At 34.3% G+C, this 15,417-nt stretch overlaps 2 protein-coding genes across 2 annotated transcripts; one reads left to right on the forward strand and one right to left on the reverse strand.

Moving 5' to 3' along the window:
• Positions 1 to 3,242: 3,242 nt before the first annotated feature.
• On the reverse strand, positions 3,243 to 6,971 carry LOC115981186 (10 kDa chaperonin, mitochondrial-like). The gene is made up of 3 exons (XM_031103356.1): positions 6,771 to 6,971; positions 5,443 to 5,582; positions 3,243 to 3,546 (listed from the first exon to the last, which is right to left on the reverse strand). The coding sequence occupies exons 1-3, from the start codon at positions 6,873 to 6,875 to the stop codon at positions 3,498 to 3,500; spliced, it is 294 nt and encodes a 97-aa protein (XP_030959216.1). The 5' UTR covers positions 6,876 to 6,971; the 3' UTR covers positions 3,243 to 3,497.
• A 2,697-nt stretch (positions 6,972 to 9,668) lies between these two features.
• On the forward strand, positions 9,669 to 11,790 carry LOC115982471 (protein NUCLEAR FUSION DEFECTIVE 4-like). Its single transcript, XM_031105114.1, has one exon. It carries the CDS (start codon positions 9,913 to 9,915, stop codon positions 11,608 to 11,610), a length of 1,698 nt encoding a protein of 565 aa, XP_030960974.1. The 5' UTR covers positions 9,669 to 9,912; the 3' UTR covers positions 11,611 to 11,790.
• The last annotated feature ends 3,627 nt before the right edge of the window (positions 11,791 to 15,417 follow it).

Genomic DNA, 15,417 nt, shown 5'->3' on the forward strand with positions numbered 1-15,417 from the left:
AGTTCCCAGTATCGGCTGGCATAACTCCGAAGGGTTTCCCCGACCCTCATCTTCATGGAAAGTAGTGCGTCGACCGGCTGTTGCACCCGGGTACATGTCACGAACCTGCTGCCGAATTCTTGAATCAGCTCGGCAAAGCTGTGTATGGAACCCTTCCGCAAACCATTGAACCATCTCAGTGCCGTGGAACCGAGACTAGAGGGGAAAACCTTACACATTAATGCATCGTTGTGCGCATGCAAGGACATCATGTTGATGTAATGGCTAACATGCTCCACGGGGTCTGTCCTTCCCTCATACGAATTGAATGGTGGTCGTGTGAATCTGCTCGGCATAGGGGCCCGTTCAATGTCATCGGAGAACGGTGACCGGGCTGCCATCCACAGAGCCCGGCTCATTGCGTCCATGGAGGCATTGTGGTGCAGTCGTTCTTCCGGTGATTCTGATCCTTGGTGATCATAACCGTGCGACCGTGAGCGGTTCCGCCGATGGCGTGGTTCCCGTGATTGCCGGTGCGACTCTTTGGAGCGCGACCGGTCTCGGGATCGATGCGTATTAGATCGGCTGGAGGCCTCACCCTGGTTTCTCCTTTGCTGGGAGTTGCGATTCCTTTCATCTCGCCGACCCCTTGCTTCCAGCTCTAAGTCCATTACCAGTCTGCGTAACCGTTCCAGCTCTCGGTCCCTTTTGTCATGCTGCCGATGCGCCGAGACGTCCGAAACCGTCCAGTGTGTCTGAGCCGACCCTTCTCCTTGTCCGGACCCTTCCTCCCTTCTTGAGTGCTCCCTATCTTCCCGCCTTTTTTGCCTTCTCTCCCTCCATGTTGACCCCCGAGAAGATCCCATGGAGCCGCTTGGTGCACGCTCTCCTGAACGCTCCTCAGACATCCTCTTCGTTTGAGTCTCAGTTGAACCACAGCTTTGTAGGAGGGCCCCACGGTGGGCGCCAATTGTAAGAACCAAGTATAAGACCTATGGGCCTTGGATTACTATGGGCTCACAATCTATTTGTAGTGGGCTTGAAGATTTCCTACTATGGGTCGTTCTCGGCAGAGAGACTCAAAGTAACGCCCAGTTGATGTTCACTCTTTCACTCTTTTCCCCCAAATTTTCTGAACCCCCATCTTCTCCCAACTTTCTTCTATTTATAGCCAAGGTTAGTGGGGTGGTTATGATTACAGCCACCGTTAGTGCTACTGAAGGTCCAATGTTTTCTGATTAAAGTGGATGTTCAGGTGGGAGGGCGGTGCAGCATTTATGATCTTGGAACTTGGTTCCATCTTGCCCGATTATGTTCGGCAATTCAGTTTCCTGTGCAAATCGCACCTTCCCGGGAAAGGTTTATATACATGACCGGGAACTTTTGACCGACCACCACATGGATCCCAATATCTTACACTTGTTTGTTCATCAAAGAAGTTTCAAGAAGGGAGCAGGAGAACTGGACCTTTTTGATGGGCCTGTGCCTAAGGCCGGCACAGGACTGGGCCCAGGGCCTGTATGAAACTGTGCTCAAGGACGGCATGAGGTTGGGCCCGGGGTCTGTATGGGCCTGGGATCTCGGTGTCGTACAACAACTATATCTTTTATTTTGAATATTATTCTTATAATCTTTTATTCTATAAATGTGTTATTCTCTCTCATATACTTTAAAAAAAAAAGAAAAAAAAAAAGAGAAAAAAAGAGAGGTTATTATGCTCTCTCTCTCTCTCTCTCTCTCTATATATATATATATATATATATATACACACACATATCTTATTTTCAATTCTTTCTTGCAACTCTACTTTAGGTTGATGAATGAGAGATTTGAAACTTAAAAATTTTTGTTGTATCAAAATAAATTACGAAAATATAACGCAATAGTTAGAATTATCGATTAAAAAAAAAAAAAAACCAAAAATGATATAATTATATATTTGTAAAAATAGAGAGATTGAAATTACTTTTAGAAATTTTTGAATTTTTAGGGAGAACAAATTATTCACAATAAAATTTAGAAATTAAATTATGCATTATATCACATCTCAAAATAACCCATTACATGAGTCAATGACTAGTACTACATTTAAAAGCGGAAGTTGAGAAAAATAAATCCTAAATTATCTCTCGTTATAACAATCGGCGAATCTAATGTTAGTTAAATCTGCCAAATAGAATCATTAACACATTTCCAACCCAATGTAACATCTGGCCTCTTCCTTTTTTTTCTTTTTTTTTTTATTTTTATTTTTTAATATTTTAGGATTCCTAAAAATGTTGAAAAAATCTCTAATATTCTTACGTTTAGTTGCAAATCATATAAAGAAATCAAATGCCTGGAGGTATTTGAAAGAATGTAGATTCCCTTTTAAAAAGGTTGGTATCCACATTCCCCCATATTTGGAAAAAGTTACCCCTTTTTTTTTTTTGACAGATAATTTCACCCATTCCTCCAACCCTTTAACCGATAGAAACAAAATTGAAAAATAGTAATTATAAATTGACAATTTAAATAATTATTGTGCTTACGAATCACATGACATTTTGTAAAAAAATAAATAATCCTTATAAGATTTCCTATAAATAAACTATATATAAGTATTTCATATTACTCTTATTACATTCCTAATCATACCAAACATAGAAATAATTACATTCTTAGGCTTTTAGACTTCAAACATTTCATTTCCCTAAATCTGGATATCTGTAGTAATGCAAATTCTCCCAAACTAAACGCCAACTTCCTTAAAAGTGATGGAAGACAATCCTTCACAAGACTTCTTTAATTAAAAGTCAGTCCATCCATAGTTCCCATTGTGAATATTTCATAATTTATTCAGATAGTTTATTAGTTTTGATGAAAGCATAACCCTCAACTTGCAATTTCTCGCTCATCTACCCCTGCAACAATCACCACCATCCACCACAACAAGCATTTTGTGGTCTGCCCACATCACAATAATACCTAAGCCACTACCATTCTTACCAATGACCGTTTATTATCTCCACCACCATTAATTTGCACATATGGAAAACCTTAGATTTCTAATATAACAGGGGCTGTTAAAATTAACCTCTTTCTAATATATATATATGTAAATGACGTAGAGCCTCACTAAGGCAGGGCACTCCCTTAGGAGTGAACCATAGATATATGACTCCCCCCGTCAGAAATTCTCCAATTGTCTATGCCCATTAATAGTATGAGGTGGTTGACCTATAATTTTGTTGGATTAGACCCTGAATCACACACAAAAGACACGATGTAAATGGACCAAGTTCAAATAAGTCAATAAAATCCAGCATTTCCCGGACCATAATCCAGAATCTTTGATGAGACACCATGGAGTTGTCTTCAACACCTTGGTTATTTGAGAATATCAAAACAATGGTGTCTAGTCTAATACAAGATACAAATAGCACAAAGTATGCAGCTGCAGATATGATGATTGCCTCTATGCCTCATGAAGAACAAGAATCCAACCCATTGGAATGGTGATAGTGAAGTTCCATGCGTCAGTCATGGAGAGTTCCCAAAATATCCTCATCTCTATACAGATGATATCTGGAATAAAGTCCAAGAAACATATGTTATGAGTACAGCAATTATTCCATGGTGACAAGAGAAATAAAAGGTGAATATGTTCGTGACAAATATAAGTGTTTGGAGGAAGTGTTATATGGATTGCTGTGTCAGTATCAACATAAAATGATTAATAAACCATTCCAAATATATATGTGGAAATACAAAGGAAGCACAAATATTTCAACAGATATACCATCACCGTGTATCATTTCTAGAAGCATAATTACTAAACATGATCAAGATTACACACAAAGCAATGGAAACTGAGGAAGGATTATAAAACTAGAAATTTGAAAATGAGTTTACTGCTTGATACCAACATAGCTTCAATATCAATTCAATGCTATAGAACTTATGCACAACAACATTGACTTTAAATGAGTAATCTCTGTATAGTGCAAAAAAATTGCTTTCTAAATTTCGTAAACAGAAGTGCCTCCAGGCCCTCCACTAGTCATGTATATTAAGTATTCAGAATATCTTGAGATAATGCAATGCTCATTCCATAAGAGCATAATTTAACAAGATTGGAAAGGGAAAGGTCATCTTTACTCATTTATTTTGGTCTAAAGTCAAATCTGTCATAGAACCCATGTTTCCCATGTGTGTGTTGGACGGTATACAAATAAAGTACAAAGGCCTTTTGGAATTACCATGTACAGTTCAACAAATAGTTTGATTTATGGAGAGATGCAACACCATTGGCATGTTATACAAGAGTTTGCAATGTCCAAGATCATCAAAATGCGGCCTGCTTTCAAGTGGAATGCATCCCTTTTTTTTTTCTCTTCTATGTATAAAGTTATGAACAGCATATTAAGTATTATTAACAATATTTTTCTGCAAACATGGTTAATGTCAGTTCCCTAGAAACATTTTCCTGATCTATACCTAATGCAAAACATAGCTGTACAAACATAATTATACCATTTATGTAGCATTCCACTAATGAAAATTTGCCCAGAGTTATAAAAGCAATTTTCGTGTAAACTAGGTTTGGCAGCCATCTAAGAGAAGTCTGAAAGCTATTTTGGTGGTTTGTCTCATCTAGGACAATATACTTGTTCAATGGATATAGAAGGAATTCAAACCACATGACATGTAACAGTATTATGGCCATCACAGAGAAAACAGGCAAAACGCTTTATTGCTTTGGCTACTTTGTCACCAGCTAAACTATATCATGATTTATTTCCTGAGTGTCATTAATGCGTGCCCCTGGAACCACTCAGCTACCACAGCATGCTGAAATCCGTCCGATGGCACTATATTGCCTCTATAGATGAGTTGATTACAAGGCCTAAGTAGACTATGATAAGTTTGACAAAATAAGATTAAAGAATAAAAAGCTTTACAGTGCAAATTAAAGGGTGATCTAATGATTAAATACATCCAATCATAATAAAGTTACCCAAAGATAATACCTTGATAGAAATATAGAATGGCAATAAAATTCTCCTAGTTTTCATGACATCGGCTATTATACATACATACATACATATATAGATATATATATATATATATATATATTGCTAAATGAAAAAAGGGAGCTAGTGGGTGAGTTCACTGCTCTTGGCTAACTTGAACTCTTCTCATGAATGGTGTGGGACCATTTGCACAATTAATGGGGCACACCAATGCTCAAGCTCTCAACCTAGGACTCTCAAGGTGAATAGTTGGAGAGCTTCCTACCACTAAAGCATCTCCATGGGTGGTTGACATGGGCTACTATAAAACAAACTCTTTGAAACAAAAACATATGAAAGAAAAAAGACAACTATTAAATATCAAATGAATGGTGACTGTCAAATACAATATTACATCACATTCATAAAATAAGATATGGCCACATGATAAAAGAGGAGTATAGCTTACTCTTTATCACCAAGCTTTACTTCAGTTCCTCCATATTCAGGCAAAAGAACTGTCTCTCCTTCCTTCACACTAACCGGAATAAGCTTCCCATCTCTACTATGAGCTCCTGGGCCCACAGCAACAACTTTTCCAGTGTTCAGCTGAATTATCAAGCAAAAAAGCAATGTAGACCAACAAGAACAATAAGTAACGGTACAAGAAAATATACATGAAAAAGTACTGCTAGAATCAATCTCAACTGATGCTTGCCTTCATTCAAATTACTTCATGTTAAGAGTGGGATCCAACAGTTTTGTAGATTACACAAATACAACATGTAAACTATGCGAGTAAACTAAGTCTTACAAGTGGTGAAATTTCATTCAATGTGAGCAACTGTCACTATTTTAATTATTGCCATTGCTTCTATTATTCCCAGAATATAATTTAATCTCAGAGAAAAATAAAAGGCTCTTCTATTGTCTGATCTATCAGAAACTTGATAGAAGAGCAGAAAAACAGGTAAGGCCATTCCAGTATAGATAAGAATTTATCAAACATTCCTAAATTCATTTTGAATTCAAGTCCTTAAGTTCTTGTTCTAGATGTAATATGAAATAATCAAATAAATTTTAAAAAGTAGTTGTGCTAGTCCAGGAAAGTATTAAGTTTTTTCAGCTCCTCGGTAGTAAAAGAAATCTACAACTGATTATTAGTATAAATCCATTTCCAGGGCCAAAACATAATAGATATTGAAACAAATAAGAAATTTATTACATACAATTAAAGGAACATGACAAATAAAGAGGTATTTGAGTTAAATGGGAAAATCCCAAATCGAAGCAATTCCAGAAATTCAAACTAAAAAATACATGAGTTGGATTACAATGTAAAAGCTCACTTAGAAAGAGTACTGAGATCAAATCCATACCCAGAAGAATCAGAATACAATACACAACTTATATGAACCAAAAAGGCAAAGACACAAACCAATCAGGAAAAGGTAAAAAAGCCAACTCTTTATATATATAATTAAAAAAATATATTAAAAAAAAAAACCCAAAAACCAGAACAATCCCCAGAGTCCAAACCCACATGAAACATTGCAATACAAAGCCAAAGCATGTAACAGAAGGGCACTATACAAGTCATAATCAAAGTACAAAAAAGAAAGGAAAAGAGACAGACCCAATTTCATTTTCAAGCAAAAACCACAATACAAATGAGAGAAAAGATGAAACATTCAAAGTTGGAGACTTTTCTTCCCCAAAAAACATTCTCATCAGCCAAAAACAAGAACAATTTTTTTTTAGAAGAAAGAAAGAGATAAAACATTGAGAGTTACTCACCTTGGTGGTTTTCTCTGGAAGCAAGATACCAGAGTTTGTTTTGGAAGGAGGAACAATTTTCTCGATGAGAACACGATTGAGAGATGGGATCAAACGCTTTGCCATTGAAAAAAGATGGGATGAGATTGCTAGCGAGAACCAGAAGAAGAAAGAGAGTGAGTGAAGAACTAGAACTCAAACTAGAACCTTCTCTTTGGGGGCTTTGGCCTTTGGGGTTATGTTTGGAGGGTTTAAGAATGCTCATCTAACATAGTGAAGTTACGCAATTGCCCATGCCTTTTTTTTTTTTTTGGGTGAAAAATAGGAAATATAAAATGACAAAATTTAGTTATAAAATTTAATAAAATAAACATTGCTATATATTTTGATAATTTAACTGTTAAATTACATGTTCTTTATGCTCTTAATATATATGTCAAATTTTGTGTCAATCGGATATTATTTACTATATGATCTATAAACTTACATTTTATACATAATTTTAATCTACAAAAACTTGCAATTTAAATAATTTATTGATGACATAGTTATTAATCTTTAATTTTTAAAAATTTTTGCAAGTATGGAGGTTATAAGAAGAAGATGTAATCCAATAGTGGATTTGTCAAAATTCACTTCTAATAAAAAAATATTGAGTAAAATTGTAATTTAAGGCTACCATCAATTTTATAGCTAAATTTTGTCAAATTTAAAATATGTTATCTTCTTTTTTATGACTAAATTTTCTTAGATTTAAAATTATTTTAATTTTGTATCTCAAAGTTTAAAAATTAGTCAATTTAAATTTTCAGATTAAAAATAGTATAAATTTTAAAATGTATTCAATTTTCAAATTATTTTTGAGATTGCCTTAAAAGTTGAATATATCTCAAGATGAATTTTACAGCATGCACCACATGAGCTAGTAAAAGAAAAAATGTTTCTAAAAAAAAATTAATAATAATGTTTCAGATAATAAAGAAAAAAAAAAGTGAAACTTAGGAATAGTTTTTTAGATATTGTAATTTTAGGTTATTCAATTAAACTCAAGTCGGTTTCAAAAAAAAAAAAAAAAAACTCAAGTCAACTATTTAGTGTCATAAACTATAATTATATACAAGGAAGTGTATCAAACTATCAATAAATAATAAGCTACAATTTTTCTTTTTTTCTTTTTTTCCTTATAGGAGATAATAACCTACATTCGAGTGTTGCATTGACCCTATAAATCACATAGTTTTCAATATTAAAAAAAAAAAAAAAATCAAAGATGTATTTTTTCTTTTCAAATTTAAGTTGACTAAGTGTGTAATCTGGTAATGAGTCATGGGTTTCATAATTGTCATTTTTCCCTTTATTTTTGGAGGAGTAGTATATTTACAACATTTTCACAATAAATCATAAATGGTGAGTTGTTATTGGTTCTAATTTGAATCCACTATATGAATTACTTTTTTGCCTATCAATAACAGTCAGTAACCACCTGTTATTTAAGATTTATTGTGAAAGTATTGTAAAAATGTAATAGACATAACATTTCTCTCGTTCATGACTACGAAATCTGTGAAAAGAGGATGTTGAGACTTGAGAGTGTAATGAAAGAGTTTATGCAAATTGCAAAATATGAATTTCCATCCCTCCTATATGCATACTTAGAGCACTTGCATCAGTAAGTGCAAAATAGTGCAAAATAGAAAAAGTGTTGGGATATGCACATTTTGACCAAAAAAACACTCATATTAGTGGATGTAAAATTGTGCATAAATGCACAAATGCTACAGTAACCGTGCATATATACACGGTTACTGTAGCTTATGCATTTAATATTTTGGTATTTTTTTTTTTTTTTTTGGTAGTGTTGGGTCTGTGAGAGAGAGGGGTTATGAGTGAGGAAATAATAAAAAATTGTAAAAGAATGAATATTTTATTGAATAAATGTGTAGAATAAATAGACTAATGTGAGTGTTTTGTAAAAATGGGTGTGTAAAATAGAAAAAAATAGTTTTTTTTTTTTTTTTTTTTGCAAAATAGACAGAAAGTTTGCAATGACTGATGCAGTTGCTCATTATGTACACTTGTTATTATTTTGAAATAAAGTTAAAACGACATGGTAATGATAAAATATATTATGTCTATTTGTCTTATAGTAGTATTGTCAACTTTTTTTTTTTTTTTTTTTAAGTAAGACCTCTCAACTAGAAGAAAAGAAAAGAAAAAAAAGGACATTTTCTATTGGCCAATAAAATGCATTTTCTATTGGTTTTACAATGTAACAATTTTAATTAAGCTAAAAAATTTAATAAATAAAAATTATTCTTAAAATTATTATATTTTTTCGAAGGTTGAGCATTCTATTAATATGTTTTACTGTGTTAGCGGTCGTTTAAGGGTGTCAAAATTTTAATCTCTCAAAAATTGTACTCATCCTGTCTTTTAGTAGTTTTTGTTTTTTGGGCTAAAAATCTCAAAGTAGTCAGACTCTTAATAATATGTTGCTAAATTATGTTCTCAACGTTCACCAAGTTTTACTTTTCCCTCACCATGAATGGTAATCTTTTTCTGGGTTGTTTGGTTCATCTTTCTGTTGGAAACCACCTTATAACTATTACTAGGGTTTTGATTTTTTGTCGTTAAAACTAAGTAAATGGGGGTTAGAACTGTTAAGTTTAGTACTTTAACCATACCTTTCAATCTAACACACTTATATTAATGGTATCAAAATCAACTGTTATGGTTTGTTTAATTATTTTTATATTCCTATCTTATAGCCTTGCTGTTATGTAACACTCTTTACATTGTTGCAACAAACATCAGCACTGAACCACGAGTTGTGTTTTGTTTCTTGTTGAGGATATACATATATAGAATGATGATAGGCCAATTACCAAAGGACCAAACTGATTGTTGTTAAGAAAACTACAAACTTGACAACACCATCGTCTCCCTTATCATCCTATGAAAACTACTTTCTAGTAACTACTTAATGAATTGGAAAACATCAATTAGCTAATTGCATAAACTAACTAGTCCTCCATTTGGTTTATTTATATATATCTCATTTCTTCCAATATGTACCCAGAACCCACTTATTAATTTAAATTCTAAATCCCATAAACAAATTAAACCCCTCTCTCTTGGCCATTATCATAGCATTATAGGCATAATGGCTGAGTTGCAGAGCTGTGGTTTGGCTCGTCATTTGGTGACCGGTAGGTGGACCTCGGTTTTTGCCTCGTTTCTGATCATGGCTGGTGCAGGTGCAACTTACCTTTTTGCAGTCTATTCCAGTGACATCAAGAAGAACCTTGGATACAACCAAACCATGCTGAACACAATGAGTTCTTGTAAGGATATTGGTGCTAGTGTAGGGATTGTGTCAGGGCTTATTGCTGAGATTACCCCCACCTGGTTTATACTCCTCCTTGGCTCATTGACCAACTTTGTAGGCTACTTTATGATATGGTTGGCTGTGACAGGCAGGATTGCAAAGCCACAATTTTGGCAAATGTGTTTCTACATTTTCATTGCAGCCAATTCTCAGAATTTTGCAAACACAGGTTCTCTAGTCACCTGTGTCAAGAATTTTCCTGAGAGTCGATCTATTATGTTGGGTCTGTTGAAAGGGTACGTGGGGCTTAGTGGCTCATTACTTACACAAATGTACTTAGCCATATATGGTGATGATTCTACCTCATTGATCCTATTCATAGGCTGGCTGCCTGCAATTATATCGTTACTGTTTTTGTATACCATTCGTGAAAAAGAGGTGAAGGTGAAGCAATCAAATGAGGTGAATGTTTTTTATCATTTCCTCTATCTCTCAGCAGCACTAGCTGTGTTCTTGATGGCAATGACTCTGACCCAACAACGTGTTAACTTTTCGGCGACAGCCTATATGGCGAGTGCCATAGTTGCTTGCGTTTTTGTGTTCCTTCCTGGCGTGGTGGCCATAAGGCAAGAGGTGTTACTATGGAGGCAAATAAGAGAGCACCCAAATGACATAATTATCGAGAAATTACAACCGGATGAGCTCCAACAAAACCCTTCTAAGAAAGGAGAAGAGCCTAAAAAGTCTTTCTTTGCTGATGTATTTAACAAGCCATCCAGAGGGGAAGACTATAGCATCTTACAAGCAATATTCAGCATTGACATGTTGATTATATTTATTGCCACACTTGTTGGACTTGGATCATGCTTAACAGCCATTGACAATCTAGGACAAATTGGAGAGGCCCTTTTATATGAGCCAAAAACCGTGAAGACCTTTGTATCAATGATTAGCATTTGGAATTACTCAGGAAGAGTCTTCTCTGGGTTCATATCAGAAATCTTACTCATGAAATATAAGGTTCCACGTCCAGTTCTTTTGTCAGCTGTGCTTTTCCTCTTAAGCATTGGACTCGCTATGATCGCTTTTCCCTTCCCTGGTTCAATCTATGTGGCATCTTTGATCATCGGTTTCACATTTGGTGCACAATTACCATTGGTTTTTGCTATCATTTCTGAGATCTTTGGGCTCAAGCACTACTCCACGTTGTTCAATTGTGGACAAATGGCAAGTCCAATTGGGTCATTTCTATTCAATAAAGAGCTCACTGGAAGGTTATATGACAGAGAGGCAAAGAAGATGCCTGGATTGGGGGGCGAAAAAAATAAGGTTTGCAAAGGGGTTCAGTGTTTTAACATATCTTTTAAAGTTATGGCTCTTGCAACATTAATTGCAGCCTTCATTTCGGTGATTTTGGTGGCGAGAACTAAGGAGTTCTACAAAGGTGACCTTTACAAGAGGTATAGAGGTGAGACGTACATCAGTATTGAAGAAGAGGAAAAGAAGAAAGACACAACAGCTGCTGCTAAGTGAATAGTTTTGTAGGATTGTGGTGGTGAAAAATGTGGCATGTACCAGAACCTACAACGTTCTTGCAAAACCTTTGAAGATCCTCTTCATTTCAAGTCCTCTCTATTTAATTAGTTCATTTCTAGGATGGTTTATTTGATCTCTATTTTTTTTTTTTTTTTGGTTCTTGTTTTTAGCTCTGTTGTGAACGCAAAAAATGAAAATGCATATCAAACACTTCAAATTTCAATTTCATGCTGCATTATGAAATGACTCAAAGCTTAGAAGACATTTTATATAGGGTATTTTCTAAAATAAAGCTCATTAGTAATTAAATATGAAACTGATATGGAGATTAAAGACAATAGTTATAATAAATAGCATAAGAAAAAATAGTTATAATAAATAACAATGTTTGATCACTGGAATCTAAATTCAGGAATATATAACACGAATCACATGTGGTTACAATAACAGAGATGTTAGCATTCTCTTCAATTCCTACAGTGATGATTGTACATTTGGCCCCGTTCTTGCTTTTCCAGGTCAAAATTGTTCAAGCATAAGGATAACATGACAATTAATATATAAATGCAATGTCAACCATATAATAAATAAATTTAATTATTTTGTTTATTTTTAAAATATAACATGTCAAGGGTAAAACTTAGGTATACTATCTTAAGTGTAGTAAAACAGGTTCCTCAATTAAATTCAAAGATGTGACCATATTGAATGTATGTGGATTTAATTGAGGAACCTAATGAACTGCGCCCATAGTTGTCAGTATTGTACGATACGCGATACGTATCGTACGATATGTATCGAATCGTGTGTAAAAAGTTCCGTATCGTATTGACGTATCGTAAGTGTTTATAAATCGTACGATATAGTGTGTGTATTGTATAAATCGTATCGTATCGTAAAATTGTACGTATCGTACAATACATAAACAAATGCTTTAAAATGAGATTTTTTGTTAAATTTGTACTTTTATTTGAATCTAACAAGTTGTTAGACTTGTTTTTAACACAAAATTATTAGTTTACTTAATTTAGCTTACTAAAATAACATATTCATAAGTTTTTTCCCCTCTCCTACAAATGCACTACAAAGTACATACTTACCTTTCATTTTAATATTTTAAAATTTATTTTAAATTATTTTATTTTATTTTTATCGTTATTGTTTTAAGTCCAAGAAACTAGAATTTTTTTTTTTTTTTTTTTTTTTTTTTTTTTTTTTTTTTTTTTTTTATAGAAATAGAAAGAACAAGAAGAGCTAGTAAATGTTAATAACGAATGATAATGAAGAAAATTTTAATGAAGAAATAAATTTGTAAAATTATAAATATGATGATAGCGTTGACTTAAATGGGGTTGATTATGCAATTTGATGAAGATGATGAAAATAAATTATTGTTTTTGAGTCATTTGTAATATATTATCACTTTTGAATTTAAGTAATTTTAATGTGAATGTTATGAACACATGCTAGTTTGATTTATTTAGTTAGTTTGTTAAATATTATTACATAAGGGATGAATAAATTAGTCATTAGTTGAATATATTTAAAATTTATAATGAATATATCCTTTATATATGTATATTTATAATTTTTATAAATTTTATTAAGTGTTTGTGTATTTTATGATACACGATATGAAAAAATTAAAAATCGATTCACGATACGATTCACGGTTTGACAACTATGACTGCGCCTAGTTTAACCTCCAAACAACTGTATTCCTCTTGTTCATTGAATTTAAGACATGTAATACCGCATTCGCACAGTGCATGCTAATGGACCAAATAGAGACTTAAGTCATCTCCAAACTTGGCAATAACTAGAGCCAACTACAAGCTTCTATATAATATGTGTGGGAAACAAGTGATTAGCCATGTCACCACTCCTAAGACAAAGAGTTGCATGGTCCAGACGATCAATGGCTACCATCAACCAAGAGACCAAAAACCTGCCTAACGCCTTGGAGAGGCAAATGCAAACCCTCGCCACGACAGTTGAATGAGTCATCCAACAGACATGCTGGAGGGATCGGGGTAGTCCTACAATCTTTTGAAGAGAACGTCATAGAGTGTGCCATCCGACTCCAGTTCCCGACGGCCAATAATGAAGCTAAGTACGAAGGTGTACTAATGGGACTCAACTTAGCCAAAGCAGTCAAGGCCTCATCAGTCGTCATCCATAGTGACTCCCAAGTTGCTATCGAGCATATCAACGAAGACTATGAAACCAAAGGAGAGCAAGTGAAGTACCTTAGCCTTGTCAAGAGACACACAATTTCTCTAAAGCTCATACTCTCTAGCAATGTTGGAGCTCTTTTCTAACTTAACCTTCGGAGGGTCTTTGGTCGGTATCCCACTGGTGCCCTTTGATTGGTTCTTCTCTTTTGTTCTTCAGGTACACCCATTGACACGTGTGTGGACGATCAACTCATTGACGATTTTTGTGCATCATCAATATGTATGCATTCCCATCATGAACTTACAAAGATCACTTAAACTGATCTTCACAGATGCAAAAATAGACAATCATGTAGGGTTGATAGTTAATGAAAATTATAAAGAGATATTGGCTGAAATTTGTTGCCAAATCAATCAAATTAAGAGTGAACTTGGTTGTGAAAAACATTTTCTTTCTTTCTTTAGAATTTGACAAATATTTGGTTATCTGGGGGAAGGTTTAACATAACATTCAATATCTAGCAAATAAAAACAAGGGCTTAAAATAACATATATAGTAGGAAGAAATATTTTGGAGAAAAAAAAAATGGTGTAATATACTTGGACTTACACCTATAGAATTATTTATGCTTATTATGTTTTGGCGTAAATACACTTTTGGTCCCTATATTTTGGGTCATTTCTCGATTTGGTCCTTAAATTGATTTTGCTCCTATGTTGGTCCCTGATTTTTCAAAATCATTTTTAAAATCGTCCCTACCGTTAACTTGGTTATGGAAGAAACTGACATGGCAAACGGAAGTGCCAGGTGTCAAAGTCAATTAATAAAATAATAATAAAATATTTTATTTAATATTTTTTAAATGCCATGTCAGTATTTTTTAAATTAAAAAAATGCCACGTCAGTTTAATTAAAAAAATAAAAATAATTTATATTTTTCATTTCAATTTAATTCAAACTAAATTAAAAAAAAAACTTTTAAATCTGATTTTATTATTATTATTATTATTATTATTATTATTGCTTTCATTATTTTTTAGCTAAGAACACAAGAATGTTCTTCCTGAATCCAAGAACAATCAAACCCAGAGCAAGAGCACAATCAAACCCAGAACAATGCAAAATTTCATACAAAATCCCTATCCTCCACCGACACCTCCAGAACATGAAAAATTCATCACACCCAAACCAACATGAGAAAATCAACCCAGAAAAATCATCAAACCTCCAACCCAGAACTTCATCAAACAACACCCTGATCCAAAAAACAACAAATAATTCGCCATCAACAACACCAAATCCGCCGTCAACAAACCCAAATCCACCGTCAACTCGCCATCAACAACACTGAATCCACCTGGTCGAAGCCCAGTCCGAGTCACAGTTAACTAAATAGTACAAAAACGACCACCGATCTCCACCCACCCCAAACAAACCCAGAAAAACCCAACCCTCTCCAACAAAAATGACCACTCGGACCACCGATCTCCACCCCGACCAAACCCAGAAAAACCCAGCCCTTTCCAACCAAACCCAACCATCTCCATCTCCATCTCCAACCAAACCCATAATCCAAGACCCATGGATTACTGATCTCCACCCCAACCACACCGATCTCCACCCCGA

The sequence above is a fragment of the Quercus lobata genome, chromosome 1, assembly GCF_001633185.2.
Source record: "Quercus lobata isolate SW786 chromosome 1, ValleyOak3.0 Primary Assembly, whole genome shotgun sequence".
Classification (NCBI taxonomy): Eukaryota; Viridiplantae; Streptophyta; class Magnoliopsida; order Fagales; family Fagaceae; genus Quercus; species Quercus lobata.